The 16,096-nt window shown below is 34.2% G+C and overlaps 1 protein-coding gene and 1 non-coding gene across 2 annotated transcripts in view; both read left to right on the top strand.

Annotated features, from left to right (window-relative positions):
- The window catches only part of LOC121417135 (proline-rich transmembrane protein 1-like), a 31,508-nt gene extending 18,183 nt beyond the window's left edge, over nucleotides 1-13,325 (top strand). Inside the window, exon 4 of the mRNA XM_041610721.1 lies at nucleotides 7,671-13,325. Coding sequence (XP_041466655.1) covers nucleotides 7,671-7,856 — 186 coding nt within the window. The 3' untranslated portion in view covers nucleotides 7,857-13,325. The remainder of the gene's footprint in view (nucleotides 1-7,670) is intronic.
- LOC121417917 lies at nucleotides 3,492-3,600 on the top strand. Its single transcript, XR_005970397.1, has one exon. It is a non-coding gene; the product is annotated as a U6 spliceosomal RNA (small nuclear RNA).
- Nucleotides 13,326-16,096: the final 2,771 nt, after the last annotated feature.

The following is a 16,096-nucleotide window of genomic DNA, read 5'->3' as shown; positions in this document are numbered from 1 at the left end:
ACGACCCTCTGTTTCAAAGTCAGAAGACTTATCCACTGGGCCACAACGCTCCATAACAAAGAATATGCACATAAATGGAGAAGAAAAGTACATGTAGGAGAAGAAGGAAAGGAAGGGAGAAGATACTGAAGTTAAGGAGAGCAGAAATAAGAGAAAATGTGAAAGGGAAAAGGCATACAAAAGAAAAAGGAAGGATGGAAGATGAATCACACAGACTGAAATATTGAGAATTCAATGAAAAACATTAAACAGTATTGTCCTAGCAACAAATCAAGAGAAAGGCATTTACATGTACATGGTTCATACATGAAGGTACACATTTAACTATTTTTTTGGGGGGGGTTATTTTCCACCATGGAGTCAACTTTTGCTGCGCTGATGTTGCAATTTTGCACATTCTTTTTAATTCAAAAATCGTAATTATTGTTTTTCACCCTTACTTTATAAAGGTACCTTAATACCGGGCAATGTTGTCGGGTAGCATCTAAAATAAATATCACTATCGATGGTGAAATTTGGAGCTCTGTATTCAAAGAAAATACGACGTACAATCAACTGCGTACAATTGTCATTATTTTTCCCAAAAAAATTAATTCAGCATCCAGAGTTGATGTAAATACTGTATAAATTGCAGATACATGTACATGTATCTCCTATGAAATTATGCTGTACACTGTACCTGCTTCATTAATTTATGATTTAATTGATACCAGACTCTTGAGAGATAAGTACACTTATAATTCTGAAGTTCAATTTAATAGCAATCGAGAGTTCAAGCGTAGTATAGAATACAAGTAGTCCTGTTTACACTGCATTATTTTTTTTTTAGCAATAAGAGACAGTGATCTTTCCAGTGATGTGAGTTAAAGGAGCATAGAAAAAAATCTATAATAACTTTTAATATTCTTTTTTTCATGATATATTTTTCATTATTTTTATCCTGCTACATGTACTTTTACAATAAACGTTTTGTATGGATGAACATCCCTTATAAAGTTTAAGGTACATAGGTAAAAATAGCCCAAGATTGAGCTTTCAGTTTCAGTTTGCTTTAATTTCAATCATTTCTTTAAGATTAACAGAACAGTAGCAAGCATAATTATGTTTGCACTTGGCTACCAAGTTGGAGACAGAGTACAAGCATGATATGTCACGTCTCAATTACGAACAGTAATATGAAAACAACCCCCCCCCCCCCCCCCCCCCCTACATAATGTTGTTTTTTGATAAAATGAATAAAACGGCTGTTTTCGACTTACCGTATGGCTTCCTGAGAGCAAATGTGACTGAGGCCGTGCTTATGCTTCCACTTTTCAGGCCAGAATCAGCGTTTCCAAACGTGATTAGTCCAAAACACGGTTGCGTCCATGCATACTTTCATATGTAAACGCTGATTGTAAACTTACAAAAAGGTGCATATGTAAACGTTGTTTGACCAGAATCAGGCTTTCTGGGGAAGTACATGTATAGACAGAACCACGATAGTGAACGTGTTGAAATGACGTCATTTGGTACATGCTTCCGGTGAGATGAAAATCCGCGGGCAAATACAGTCGCATTGCTCCACATGGTTGCATGTTACCTCCACGGAGCACCTCCTTTGTTTTGCATACTATTTATTTGTCATCACGTGTAGGGATATACAATGTACATGTACATGTAAACCCCCCCCCAAAAAAAAACCCCTGGAACATGAGTTATAATGAGAGGCATCGCCAGATGCCCCAGGAGCATAAACAAATAGATATTTTATTATTTTGTATAAAAATATTCTTTATTTTTTTTAATATTATCCTCACCATGGTGGAAATAATATATCAAGAAGCTCCATGCAATGGCATATATATCGAAAATTGTTTGATGTTCCTCCCCATAACAACAGTCAAAAAAAAAAAATTCGAAAAAGGGCGCGCCCAATTTGACCACGCTTTCCTGCTCAACGAAAATTACGATGCGGAGCCAGCTGGAGATTGTGATTTTGCCTTTGAAAAGTTAAGCATATACAGCGCTCCCAGAACCACGGTTACGATCGGCGTTTTGAATCGACGTTTGAAAACGCTGATTCTGTCCTCGCAATGGAAGCATAATTAGATATTAGTAGCCATTTTCTCTCCCATTTTATAGCCCTATTGTAATTCTTAGTCCTTTTGAAAAAATGTTTGTGGCAAATTTCATTTTTTCTTCATACATGTACATGCACATACGTAGCCTACATTACATGAAATGGCTACAAAACAGTGCTCAAATTTTTACCACTTCATGTATATACCCTTTTCATAAACCTATCCTCCAATTAGCCGCCTAAGAGTAATGCGGATAATTTAATAAAAATTGCGTTCATAAACTCCGAAAATAAGCCGCATTATTTTTACGAGCGCCCGTCCTGAAAAAGGCGGATAATCGCCATGACAACTGGACACACCCCCTCCGATGCGGTTGTGTTGGAAAAGGGTGACCTTGTGACCGCACCATGGCAATTATCCGCATTATTTGGAAATGCGTTCATAAACTCAAAATCTTATCCCGATGCCGCTATTATGCGGATAATAGCAGCATCAGAGTAATGCGGATAACTCTTGTCCTCCTCCAATTTTACGACCAAATTATGCTGCTATTAGCCGCCTAATTCATAGTAATTGGGTTTATGAAAGGGGTATACATGTATGTAGTTCTTCTAGTCATTGTGATAGGCCTATGTGATATCGAGGGTGCACTATTATTAGCAAACTAAACTTTATAGTTTATTAAGTGTATGTTTTCGTCTATTCTGTAGTGTAAGAATGACAATAGTAGGGGTTTCCTTTTGTCCTCTGGTTGCTTGGAGTTATTAGTAAAGCATTCATACTTGAGCAATTGATCAGGTAAAAAAAAAATCACCACTGTCAGGGCTATTCTATTTTAAATATTGTACCCTTTCTGTACGTCCAACCCCCATTTTCGTCCATTCTTTTTATACTTTACTTCATGAACCTGACCAAGTCACGGTCCATTTTAACAGAAGTGCCTGTCAAAAGAACCAGAAATCAGAGACAGAAAAGTTCATGAAGGTCCCACAAACATGGGCTCGGACGTGCATATTTTAAGGAATTGCCCACCAGTAGACTTGACCTTTAATTACATGGACAAATAGCTACTCATCTTATTTCCTCTTCTCTCAAGAGGAAAGGGAAATCCTTGAACTACTAATTGTTTGCGAGAGTGTTCACGAATTTCCTAGAAAGCCAGTGAACACTTTTTGCGAGAGTGATCACGAATTTCCTTGTTGACCATAGTAGATTGCGAGACAAATGAATACCCTCTAGGGATTATTTCAATCCGCAATAATGAACCTATTTAGTATTACTAATTGTTTTTCATTATCTTCTGCATTTTAAAGGGGGAAATCAGCCTTAAGCTCCATTTTGATTGGGATGCCGTTGGGATTAAAATATATTTGAGGTGGAATTTTCTTTGAAGAATAATATTATTTGTACCAAGAAATGTATTTTGTTGTCGACAAGAAATTGTTGACACATACTAAAATTGGAACGATACAGAGAAGATTAGCATGGCCCCTTGCACAAAGATGACACGCACAATCGTGAAGCGTTCCTAATTTTTAATAAGAAAAAAAAAAAAAAAAAAATAAATAAATAAATAAAATGAAAAAAAAAAGAAAAAAAGAAAAAAAAAAAAGAAATGTATTTTGTTTGTTATTATGTTTTCAAACATTTCATAGAAATGTATAAATGTCAACTCTATGATAGATCTTTAATATACATTTTTTATCATGATACATGATACATGTACATGCATGAATACCACTGAACAAAAAAATGTAATCTGAAATTTTTGTTTAAAGGTCTACATGTAAGTCCACCTCAGAAAAATGATGATTTGAATCAATAGAGAAAAATCAGACAAGCCCAATGCTGAAAATTTCATCAAAATCGGATGTAAAATAAAAAAGTTATGACAATTCAAAGTTTCGCTTATTTTTAACAAAATAGAAATATGAACGAGCTAGTTACATCCAACTGAGAGAGTCGATGATGTCACTCACTCACGATCTCTTTTGATTTTAGTTGTTTGAATTATACAATATTTCAATTTTTACGAATTTGATGATTAGAACCTCCTTGCCTGAAGCACAAAATGTTAAAATAATGGAATTTCACGCGTTCAGGGAGGAATGAAACTTCATTTCACATGAAAATGACGAGAAAATCAAAATATTTCATATTTCATAATAAAATACAAAAGAAATAGTGAGTGAGTGATGTCATCAGTTCCTCATTTGCATACCGACCGAGATGTGCATATACACTGTACATGTAACTGTTTTGTGAAATGAAGCGAAACTTTAAAATGCCATAACTTTCTTGTTTTACATCCGATTTTGATGAAATTTTCAGTGATTATGCTTGTTGAATTTTTCTCTTTTTATTCAAATCAAGGTTTTGTTTGGGTGGACTTGTCCTTTAAGAAGTAACTACTGGTAGCACAAATATGAAATGTTTTGTCAAGCTTTTATTTTTACTTTGTCTATTAAAGATGTGAAGATAGGGGGATGACACCTAAATAGTTTTCAGCTCCTGATGACAAAGCTATATGATGAAGAGGTGTGGCATACATTGTACTCATCAAATTTGTCATGATAGCACAAACATTTTTTAAGATCAGTAGATTTTTATGTTTGGCAAGTATCAAGTTTTCTTTGAATTTCCTGGGTGTACATGTATGTAAACTTCTGGCCTCATGTGTATGTATTTTTGTTAAACAGTATGGAAAATTTTAATAGGGTACAGTGTATAAAAATTGTCTACAGCCAATTGCAGCTTGGCCAGTCATTTTTTTTTTGTTCATGGTGCATGTTACAGGCCTGGGGCCTGTTTCATAAAGCTGTTCTTAAGTTAAGCGCATCTTTAAGAACGACTGGTGAACCCTTCTCATACGAGCTAAACAGTCGTCAATTCAATACCATATGCCACAAGAAAGTATCACCAGTTGTTCTTAAAGTTGCTCATAACTTACGAACAGCTTTATGAAACACCCACCTGATGGGGAAGATAAGGTTTTTGACCTACATGTACAAGGAAAAGCATGATAATGAATGAATTATTCACTCATTTATTAATACCAAAAACAGGTACACTGTACATGTAGTCCTGAATTGTCCTTGCTTCCTGGTTGGAGTTTGTTTACTGAAGAAATTCTCTTAAAAGTGGAAGTTCACCCTGACAAACAATTGATGGCACAAATAGCAGAAAATTAATCAAAAAATATTGCTGAAGGTTTGAGAAAAATCCATCAAAGAATAAAACAAGATTATCAGAATTTGTATTTGATTTGCAAGCAGATTTCCTACTTTAATATCAAATGGTAAAAAAAATCAATGAAATGTCATTTTCTCAGAAAAATTAATAGATCATTTCACACCCATTCCTTAAAAGAAAACAAAAATATAAAGTCATCACGAACCAGTTAAAAAAATTAAAATTTATGCATTTTATATATTTACATGTACAGTATGTAGCATATGGGGCAGCTGCTTGTACAACGTCACAATAAATCCAAACTTAAGATTCTTATAACTTGTTAATTCATTTAATGAATTTTTCTCAAATCTTCACCAATTTTATTACTTTTTCTGCTATTTTTATAACAAACGTTTCTTCAGGGTAAACTTCCCTTTAAAATTTGCTCTATATGTATAGAGTTACACCATTATGCCTTTCTAAGAAATGCTTTTTTGCCGTCTGGACCTTAATTCGGAATGCGGATCTACAGACTACAGTAGCTATTCTCTTTTCATGTCAAGATCGATTTTAGCTTTTCTTTCTCTTTTTGATTGTGAAGTATTTATTCAAATATACACAGAAATATGTGGTTTTCCCCATGCATACAATTACAACAGACTTTTTCCCTCTAAGTTTCGTTTTTATCTTTATGGAAAAGGATTACCTGAATTAGATTTGATATGCAATATATATAAATTATATATACATGTAGGAATAATTGATGGGAAATTTTTTACTGCAAGGTTTTTTTTAATTGTGCTCACATTCCAATACATTAATTATACAAGGGAAAGGAAAGTATACCTACATGTACATGCACATGTAGCTGAAACAACGGCGGTGATGAACATTTTCATTGAAAATTCAATATCAGGCCAGGGGGGTCCATTACAAACAAATTTGTAATACCAGACTTTAATAAGCTATTGAAATCCTCCAATTTAATTGTACAGTGTAGTAACTTTGTTTTAGAAATTTTGCTTTTGTTATGAACAAGTCATATAAAACATGACCTAGATCAACATGTATTGACTGACCCACAAAAATATATGCAAGATCTGTATTCTCAACAGAATTTGGTCATTCTTATTCATGACTACCTTTGTTTACTGTATATTGCACTGTACTTATTGTATTTTTTTCCACGATCTAATCTTAAAATGAAAATTGCTGGTACCTGTGAACAATGTGTATTGTTCCATGTTATTTGCTCCAATGACAATTTCTTTGATGTAAAATCTCAAAAGCGAAACATAAAACCTAACTTCCAATTTAGCTGTGTAAATATTGTTATATGACATTTGCTCCGATGACAGTTTCTTTGATGGAAAATCTGTATGTTATTAAAGCTAAACATAAAACCTAACTTACGAAACCGAATGAGCCCTAAGGACCTAATGAGGACCAACGAACCTTATTTCGTTTTCGGATTAACGAACGTTTGGAACAACGAACCTTATTTCGTTTTCGCATTATTTAACTTTCGGAATAGCGCCACAAATGTTCGGATTAACGAACCCTTGTACGTTTTCAGATTAACGAACATCGAGGTATAGGCAATTTACGTGTTTCGGAATTATGAACCTTCGGAATAAAGAACCTTCGGAATTAGGAAGTGTATAAACCATTGCCTACATGTACATGTATCTTTACATTTTTCTGAACCATTAGTAGTATTTATTTCTGTATTAAAAACAAAATATGGTGGATAGCCCACATTCAGTGTGACTGGCACAGCTCAAAAGAGCCCTTGGAACTAAGAAAACAGGATCTTTGGATTTCCCCATTCATTGCACTGTTTATAACCAATGTTACAAATTTAGGCTGTAAATTGTAAGTTGTGAAAAGTAGCCGCCAAAAATAAAAACATAGTATTTTGCCTGAAGCATGCCCTCTATTCTTTACTGTAATAGTTTCCATTCTATTCCAGGTTTGTATATGGCTACCCTCTGGCGATATGACAGGTGGCTGGCACTAGCAAACCTGTGATAAACATGTACCATACTTTTATTCCCATTCTTTGCTGTCAGGGCCCCGTCTTACAAAGAGTTATGATCCAATCGACCTCAACTGTATGGAAATCCATCACTGTAATAATTTTTCCTAAAGGAAATTTTCACAAGTTCCTTTGTAAACAAAGAGAAACACGATACATTTCTATGAAGAAAAATGTATGAATATACAGCATACGTAACTGGAAAATATTTTGCACAAATATGCATTTTTAATTAATAGATGTTGAATTTGCTGGCCTTCCATAGTTGCAGTTGATCAGATCAATCACATCTATATGGGACCTACGTTCGTGATTGCTACACTGTTTAATTTGATATGGCAGGTGCTAAAACGAGCGATATATTATAATGAAGTTATTTTCCCATTCTGTTTCAGGTTCGTAATCGCTACACCGCCGGCGACATGGCAGGAGCCGAGGAATCCTCTCGATCCGCCAAAAACTGGTCTATGGCTGGTCTCATTGTCGGCATCGTCCTCGAGGTCATCGGTATCATCCTCATCGTCGTCTACTACGTGGTGATCCTAGCGGCTGTCTCCTCTTCGTATGACATATATGGTTAGTAGACCATATCTGACACGAGACCGCCTCCATGGATCTATCTCCGCACTCGAATACCAAATTGAAAGTCTTCTCACTGAAGACTGGCTGTTAGAAATTAAAGTTGTGTTCAGAAAAACCTGATTTCGCCAGGTTTTTTTTCTCCATTGTCTACAATTAAATGTTTACTTTTAAGAGATATTTGTCACGAATTCTTTAAAAATTTCAACATAGCAGATTTGATATTGCCATAGTTTTTCCTATTTTGAAAAAGTCTTGATAAAAATCATGTAATACAATTCTGCGTGGGAGGGTTCCGTGACATTTGCTTCGGTGACAATTTCTCTGATGAAAAATCTTCACATTATTATTAAATCTTCACATTATTATTAAAAGCTAAAGACAAAACCTACATGTACATGTAACATCCAAAACTAGACCTAATCCTAGTCTTTACTATATTCTAAACCAAAAACTATTACATGTACTAGCCTACATGTATTATAAACTCTAACAATTTTGAGCTACGTATGGAGGTTAAAATCATTTAAATATAACCTGAATATTAATAGTTGCTATGTTTAATTTTTGTTTCATTGTAATTTTCGGATTTCCCGGAATTTCCTGGAATTTTTTCATTTTCCGGAAATTACCTGGAAAACATCTGGATTTCCCGGAATTCGGGTAATTTCCTTCCAAGTGGAAACACTGCAGTATCCATATAAAATAAAAATTCCCCTTTATTTTTTTATCATGTACAATTGAATTTCTACACCATGTACAATTAAATTTGTACAAACTTATTCAAGGCAATACAACTGAAATGGGTGTATTCCACTGTATTTTCTGTTTGTATTGCAGCTTTGAAATTTACTAAATAGATGTAAATGATAGGCTGAAAATTGCTGAATAAATTCGCTTCTCTAAAAAAAGTAAAACCTTGTTAATGGCTTGATGGGCTGAATATTGCTGAAAATATAGCTTCTGCCAATCCATGCACGGTACTGTACACTGTAATGTACTGGATATGAGGGGCCTATTATGTAAGTTCTCTGAAGGTACCATGTCTGAGTGACTGGCTTAAATTAGGAAACATCTTTCTTTTATTTTCAATGTACATGTACATGTATGTGTACTGTAGCTTAGAGGGCATTTGGAGAAACAACTTGCCATTTAATTTGATATTGAATATTTACTCGGCTGTACTACATGTAATGAACGGGCGTATTCAGGATTTTGGCAGAGAGGGGCGCAAGTAGGAAATTCGAAAATGGAGGGGGCGCAGGTGACAGATTCTTAGATTTAGCTATATAATGGGCAATTTTCAAAATATAGAGGGGGCCCCACCCCTCCTGCCTGGAACCGGCCTCTGGGTATTGTACAGTAGTGAGTATCGTAGTACTATAGAATGTATATTGGATGCTTTAATGTAAATATGAACATGCTATTATTACCCGTATATTGTGTAGTTTGTTTGAATACTTCTCGTTTTATGATACACTGTGTATGCATGCTGTGATCTTTAATGTGTCGCAAAATGGTTTACAATATAATGGTAGCCATATAAATGTAACAAACTACAGATTGTGGCACGTTAATGATGTATAGAGTTCCATATGGGTGCATACCAATACATATTGGCTTTAACAAACCCCTCTTTACTCTCTTTGAATTAGATATTAAGTTATACTGTATTTGCCACTTGCCGAACATATAAAGGACAACTCAAAGACAGCCTTGATTAAAAAATGTTGGAATAAACTGCTTTTTTATTCAACTTTTTGTTAATGGGGAGTTGCAGGAAAATATTTGCCATTAATAAATCAATTTTAGCTGTAGATAGCAAATTAGTAATACACTCCACTGCACAAAGCAGATTCTGGTTAACAGTCAATTGCAAATTGCCATCACTAAGTTACGAAACATAATTGTATTTGATCAATTGGGCAACTCCAAGTAGATTTGCAAATGAGAGCAAATTTCTTGCAAGAAGATATCTGCACAATATAGGTATGCCTAATTTAGAGCAAATACAAATCCTGCCTTGTCCTGCTTGACTGCCATGTAGCCTTTTCATGTACTTTGTACATGTATGGATGGTACGAAGTAATTGTTTTCCACTTAAGGCGGACCATTCGTACAACTGAAAAGCTACATGTGTATATATATAGACATGATGTTAGCTGCCTAGTCTGCAGACACAAACTTTTTTCACAATATCACTTAATAATGCATAAATGCAGAGTTTGAAGTAGTAAGACTTGGTTCACCATGTACTGTGGCTGCCTCTACCAAATGTTATTTGATTCAGACAGGGAGTTTGGAGTCTAGTCTTCGCTCTAGACTTGTTGTAAATGATTAAAATCTCAAACATGAGTCTGAGCGTGCAGACTAGGTGGACATGTACATGCATGCCTGCATCACTTGTGTATGTGATCTCGAGAGTCCACGGGATGATGGAAATACAAAGAGCGTGGGCTGTTCCGGAGGGAGGGAGGATGAACGGTAAATCCTTGTTACCTGGAATGTCTAGGATGGAGGGCAAGGTCATGTGACATGACCTGGTGAATATTAACCACCGGGAGGATGAAAAGTAATATGTTGCATAAATGACAAATCTGTGTTTTTTTTTCATATAAGGTGTGTTCATGGCATGTACATGTCGCCTACATCATGCTTTGCATAAATCAGAGAGGGTACTGATCAATAACTACATGTATATTCATCCATATTTGTATAAAATCGATCTAAATGTAACAAATCTTTCCAGCATGTGATTCATCCACAATTATTATTACCTTGTCACTGGATTCATAGCATTTCAAGCAGTCTGTTATGCGCACACTTACTGATTCAACCACAATGACAAAGGGTAGCGTTTAGTGTCCTTGAGTATGGTATTAATAGTCTGAGTAATGATTTTCGTAATTTCTATATGATTTTTTTTCATAATGCCTTCCAATATTTTGATGACTAATTCATGTTTTCCATACTACATCAACCATGGGGATGGTGGGGGGGGGGGGTACAAATACCTTGGATGTTGTGTTGTAAAACCTAATGTACTATATTGCATATTTCATGGAGTTATACACTTTATGATTTATGTTTTCTTTATCAAATACATGCAGAAGGGCACACATTGGGTTGATCATGAGGAGGTAGAATGACTTTTTTCATATTTCTGTATGTTTTTTACAAATTCATGTTTTGCGTAGTACAGTACACATGATCTCGGAGAGTCTGGACTGCCATAATGAATTTTAACACTGTATAATTCAGTTAGGCCTACTGATTATCAAAATTAACATGGGTTTTCATGTACCGTTATGTACGTGTAGAATGGTGGTATACAAGGCAACAAGAATGACTAATATGGTGGGTTTTTTTTAATAACTACAAACAATTTTCCTAATTGGACCTACGTTTACATTTAAATCTTTAGTGAATGTTTCACTTTTAATCAAACAATCAAACTGGGGGTATAGCATGACAGTTTGGCAACATACCTGTACTGTATATTGTTGGACGTTTTTTGAATGAGTAGAAATTAACTTTCAGTTACAATGTACAGTGCATCAGCTATAATTTCAACTATATTTTAGATTATGAATTTTTTTTACTTCATTTCATTGTTCTGGCTCATACTGCTTTAATACAAGTGATAGCACTGAGGCTGTTTATATTCTTGCCCCGCCCCCTATTTTTGCTTTGTTGAGAAATAACAAAAGTTGTTTCGTTTTTTTGTTGTTGTTTTTTGCTGTTATTTGGTTTAGAGAACCTCATGCATTTTATGTCAAAGCGCTTTGATTTTTAATGTGGAATGACGTTCTAGAAAACACTGAAATGTCATAAAGTTTATTTTGTTTGCTATTTTTGTAGTACTTTACATTTTTGTTTCCTAAATCATCATACTTTTAATACATATTTGTTTGCTAAACCTATATTACTAGTACTTCATGTATTTGTTTAGTAAATCATAATACTTCACATTTTTTGTTTGTTTTTCAAAGATTAAGGGCCAAGGGGCTGTAAGATAAGGAGATACACTTAATATTTACAGAAAGTAATGATTGATTGTATTTTTTTTGGACATGTATGGTTTACCATGTAATTACATGTATACAATTGATTGCATCATGTTATATTACACTCCAACATCGGTATCAAATGGTTATAAAACGAAAGTTTCATATTTTCTAACTTTGCCTTTTTTTAGGGGGGGGAAGCTAAATTTTATTAAAGTACTTATTTAATTGCATGCACCATTGGTGATCAGTTAATCAATATCTGCACTAGAGTGGATTAGAAATTTCCTTCAAAAATATTTAAGAATTTGAAAAAAAAGGTTAATAATTAGTCAATGACTCAGTTCACTACCTGTTTGTGTAGTGTACTGGTTTTCATATCCTTGCCTATACAGTGTACCACGCATGGGGACATGAGCAAATGTGCATGCTGTGCTAATAACACTAATGAGCATACAACTAGCATTCATACTTGGGCGTGAACATTACATGACAAAATGTGAAGAAAACAGCATCGAAAGTAAATCATGGCCGTTAAGACCCATTTTTTTAGCTCTGTTCAAATTATGAATGATGCATCATACAATGGTCTTTCTCTTTTCTTTTTTTTTGTTTGTCTTCGAATTTGTGAACTTGTAGTTCTTCCCTCTCATCTTTATACAATGAATAAGATGTCCATGTCGTAAGGCATAATGTTTTTTAAAGTGATTTTAGAGTTAATTAGGGGTGAAAAATACTTTTGAATGGACCTGTAGAATGGTCTTTGAGTAATCCTTGAGATAGGTTGCTTCAGATGAGAGAATATTCAGATTAGATTTTTACTCAAGATATTCTACAAATTCATTCTGATTTACTCCTTAAAGTTGAATTCATTCTAGCACTCCTAAACAGGTGAATGCAATCTTATCAATTTAATGAAAAATTGAAAAGGAGTGTGATTTAATGCTTATTCAATCCTTAGTGTTTGAATTCACTCGTATTCACTCCTGAAATTGAAGGGTTTATTCAATCTTCACTCCAAAAATAATTAATTCACCTTGTTCTACTTTCCAAGAGATGGATCTTTCTGCAAAGAGTGAATTTAAGCTTGTTCAGTCTTTGAGTGTCTAACCCTCTTTGTGCTTGACGTAGTCAATGCACTCTTTACAGATTGAATTCACCTTTATTCACTCCTAAAATATATAAATTTTCATTCATCTTTTATCATTTTTTAGAGAGAGATGGTATATGCCTTTGAATATATCTCAGGCCGGGTAATTTCATTCTTTCGTACTGTTCGATTGTGCCTCACTCTTTCGTATATTCTTTTTTCGATAAAATCAAATTTTAAAGATTAAATTGTACTTTCATACCAATTATATGACATTGCATATTTGCAATCATGCATTAGATTTTATTCCCTCTGTACACATTGTGAACTAACTATATGTATGATTACTTATGAATAAAAATGTGTTTTAGTGATTTCTTGTTTTCCTTTTTTGTCATTCATGTATTTTGTATACCTATAAAGGCTACCGCACACCTAACGACTGTTCGCGATCCGATTTTTGAACAAATCGCGTTTTGCTCATTTTCTGAAAATGTGAATGGAATATATATCATTTTATTTGAGGTTTAAGTTAATTGAAAGAATACTATAACCATTTTGAAAGATTGCAAGCCTTTTTTTCGGAGTGAAGGCCAAATTAGTTTCAAATCGTAGCCAACCGTTCGACTGCTATGACGTCATTATGACTAGATACTAAATTCATTTTTATTCTAATAAGGATGATAGCATGGTCACAGAATTGAACATAGGTATTCGTATGATGATTTAGAACATTACTCAGTAACATATTCCAAGTCTCAATGTTAGCATCAAATTCTATTATATATTTTTTTTCTGAAATCTGGTCGCAGACCAATCGTAAGGTGTGCGGTCGCCTTAACAGGGGATAGGAGATAGTCACCCTACCCCCCCCCCCCCCCCGTGATTTTGGAAGAGGTGAAGAAGAAAGAAATGAGAAAGAAGGGGTGGGTTTGTATAACTCGTGTCATATTTTGGCCGTGTGCCTGCTCCCCCCCATCCCCTCCCTGGCTCCGCTCTTCTACGTATTGTATTTAAGACAAAATCCACCCAAATTCTGATTTTGGTTCTGTCAACTGATAGGCCAAATGTTTGAAGGCCACAAAAGAGAATATGTGGGATTTTTTTTCAACTCAAAAGAATGAAATATTTTGCCTTTTCAAATTGAAAATCTAATTCTGTGATAGATTTTGATATAACATTCAACAAGTAATGTCACATTTCATCCTTTCTGTTTTCTTTCCTTTTTCTCCCCTTTTCCATTGGACTTAAAACTTTTGGGGGCCAGAGGGCAACGCCCCGCCCCCATCTTTACTATAATAGTGAAATTTAGGGGTCATTTTGAAAAAAAAAGTGGAGAAGGCTAACTTAAACCCCGTTCCGATTCATTCTCTGAAAGTGTGCATTTACGACTCCAGTCAAAACAAAATGTCTTAAGTCATCATGCTTCACATATTTGTTTGCTAAACATATAATTTGTTTGCTATAAACATATAATTTGTTTGCTAAATCGTAATACTTCACACTTTTGTTTTTCTTCAATAATTTGGGGACCAGGGTTTGTAAGATAAGGAGATACACTAAATATATACAGGATAATAATGATTGATTGTATTTTTTAACATGTATGGTTTGCCATATATGTATATAAGCTTTACTTTACAATTAATTGCATAATGTTATTTACACCCCAACATCGGTATCAAATGGTAGTAAAATGAAAGTTTAATATTTTTTTACTTTGCCTCTTTTTTAAGCTAAATTTTAGTAAAGTATTTTTAATTGCATGCACATTCGGTGATCAGTTCATCAATATCTGCACTAGAGTGGATTAGAAATTTCCTTCAAAAATATTGGAGAACTCGAAAAAAAATAATAATTAGTCAATGGCTCAGTTCACTACCGGTCTGTTTGTGTGGTGTACTGGTTTTCATATCCTTGCCTATACAGTGTACTACGCATGGGTACATGACCAAATGCGCATGCTACACTAATGAGCATACATGTTATTACTAGCATTCATACTTGGGCGTGAACATTACATGACAAAATGTGAAGAAAACAGCATCGAAAGTAAATCATGCATGGCCGTTAAGACCCATTTTTTTAGCTCTGTTCAAATTATGAATGATGCATCATACAATGGTCTTTCTTATTCTTTTTTTTGCTTAATATTTGCAACTTACTTATATGATAAGATTCCATGTCGTTACTTAATTTTTTGTCTTCGATTTTGTAAAATTTGAGTTCTAATCTTTATACAATGAATAAGATGTCCATGTCGTTAGGCATAATGTTTTTTTAAAGTGATTTTAGAGTTAATTAGGTAAAAATACTTTTGAATGAATGTAAATGGTCTTTGAGTAATCCTTGAGATAGGTTGCTTCAGATGAGGGAATATTCAGATTAGATTTTTACTCAAGATATTCTACAAATTCTTTCTGATTTACTATTTAAAGAGAGAATTCATTCTAGTACTCCTAAACAGGTGAATGCGAACTTATCATTTAATGAAAAATTGAAAAGGAGTGTGATTTAATGCTTATTCAATCCTTAGTGTTTGAATTCACTCGTATTCACTCCTGAACTTGAAGGGTTTATTCAATCTTCACTCCAGAAATAATTAATTCACGTTCTATACTTTCCAAGAGATGGATCTTTCTGCAAAGAGTGAATTTAAGCTTATTCTGTCTTTAAGTGTCTAACCCTCTTTGTGCTTGACATAGTCAATGCACTCTTTACAGATTGAATTCACCTTTATTCACTCCTAAAATATATACATTTTCATTCATCTTTTATCATTTTTTAGAGAGAGATGGTATATGCCTTTGAATATATCTCAGGCCGGGTAATTTCATTCTTTCGTACTGTTCGATTGTGCCTCACTCTTTCGTATTTTCTTTTTTTTTTCGATAAAATCAAATTTTAAAGATTAAATTGTACTTTCATACCAATTTTATGACATTGCATATTTGCAATCATGCATTAGATTTTATTCCCTATGTACACATTGTGAACTAACTATATGTATGATTACTTATGAATAAAAATGTGTTTTAGTGATTTCTTGCTTTCCTTTTTAGTCATTTATGTATTTTGTATATACCTATAAAGGCCACCGCACACCTTACGACTGTTCGCGATCCCATTTTTGAACAAATCGCGT

Source organism: Lytechinus variegatus, chromosome 6, assembly GCF_018143015.1.
Source record: "Lytechinus variegatus isolate NC3 chromosome 6, Lvar_3.0, whole genome shotgun sequence".
Taxonomy (NCBI): Eukaryota; Metazoa; Echinodermata; class Echinoidea; order Temnopleuroida; family Toxopneustidae; genus Lytechinus; species Lytechinus variegatus.
The sequence above is the reverse complement of the archived record's forward strand: the minus strand, read 5'-3'. Positions and strand labels throughout refer to the sequence as shown.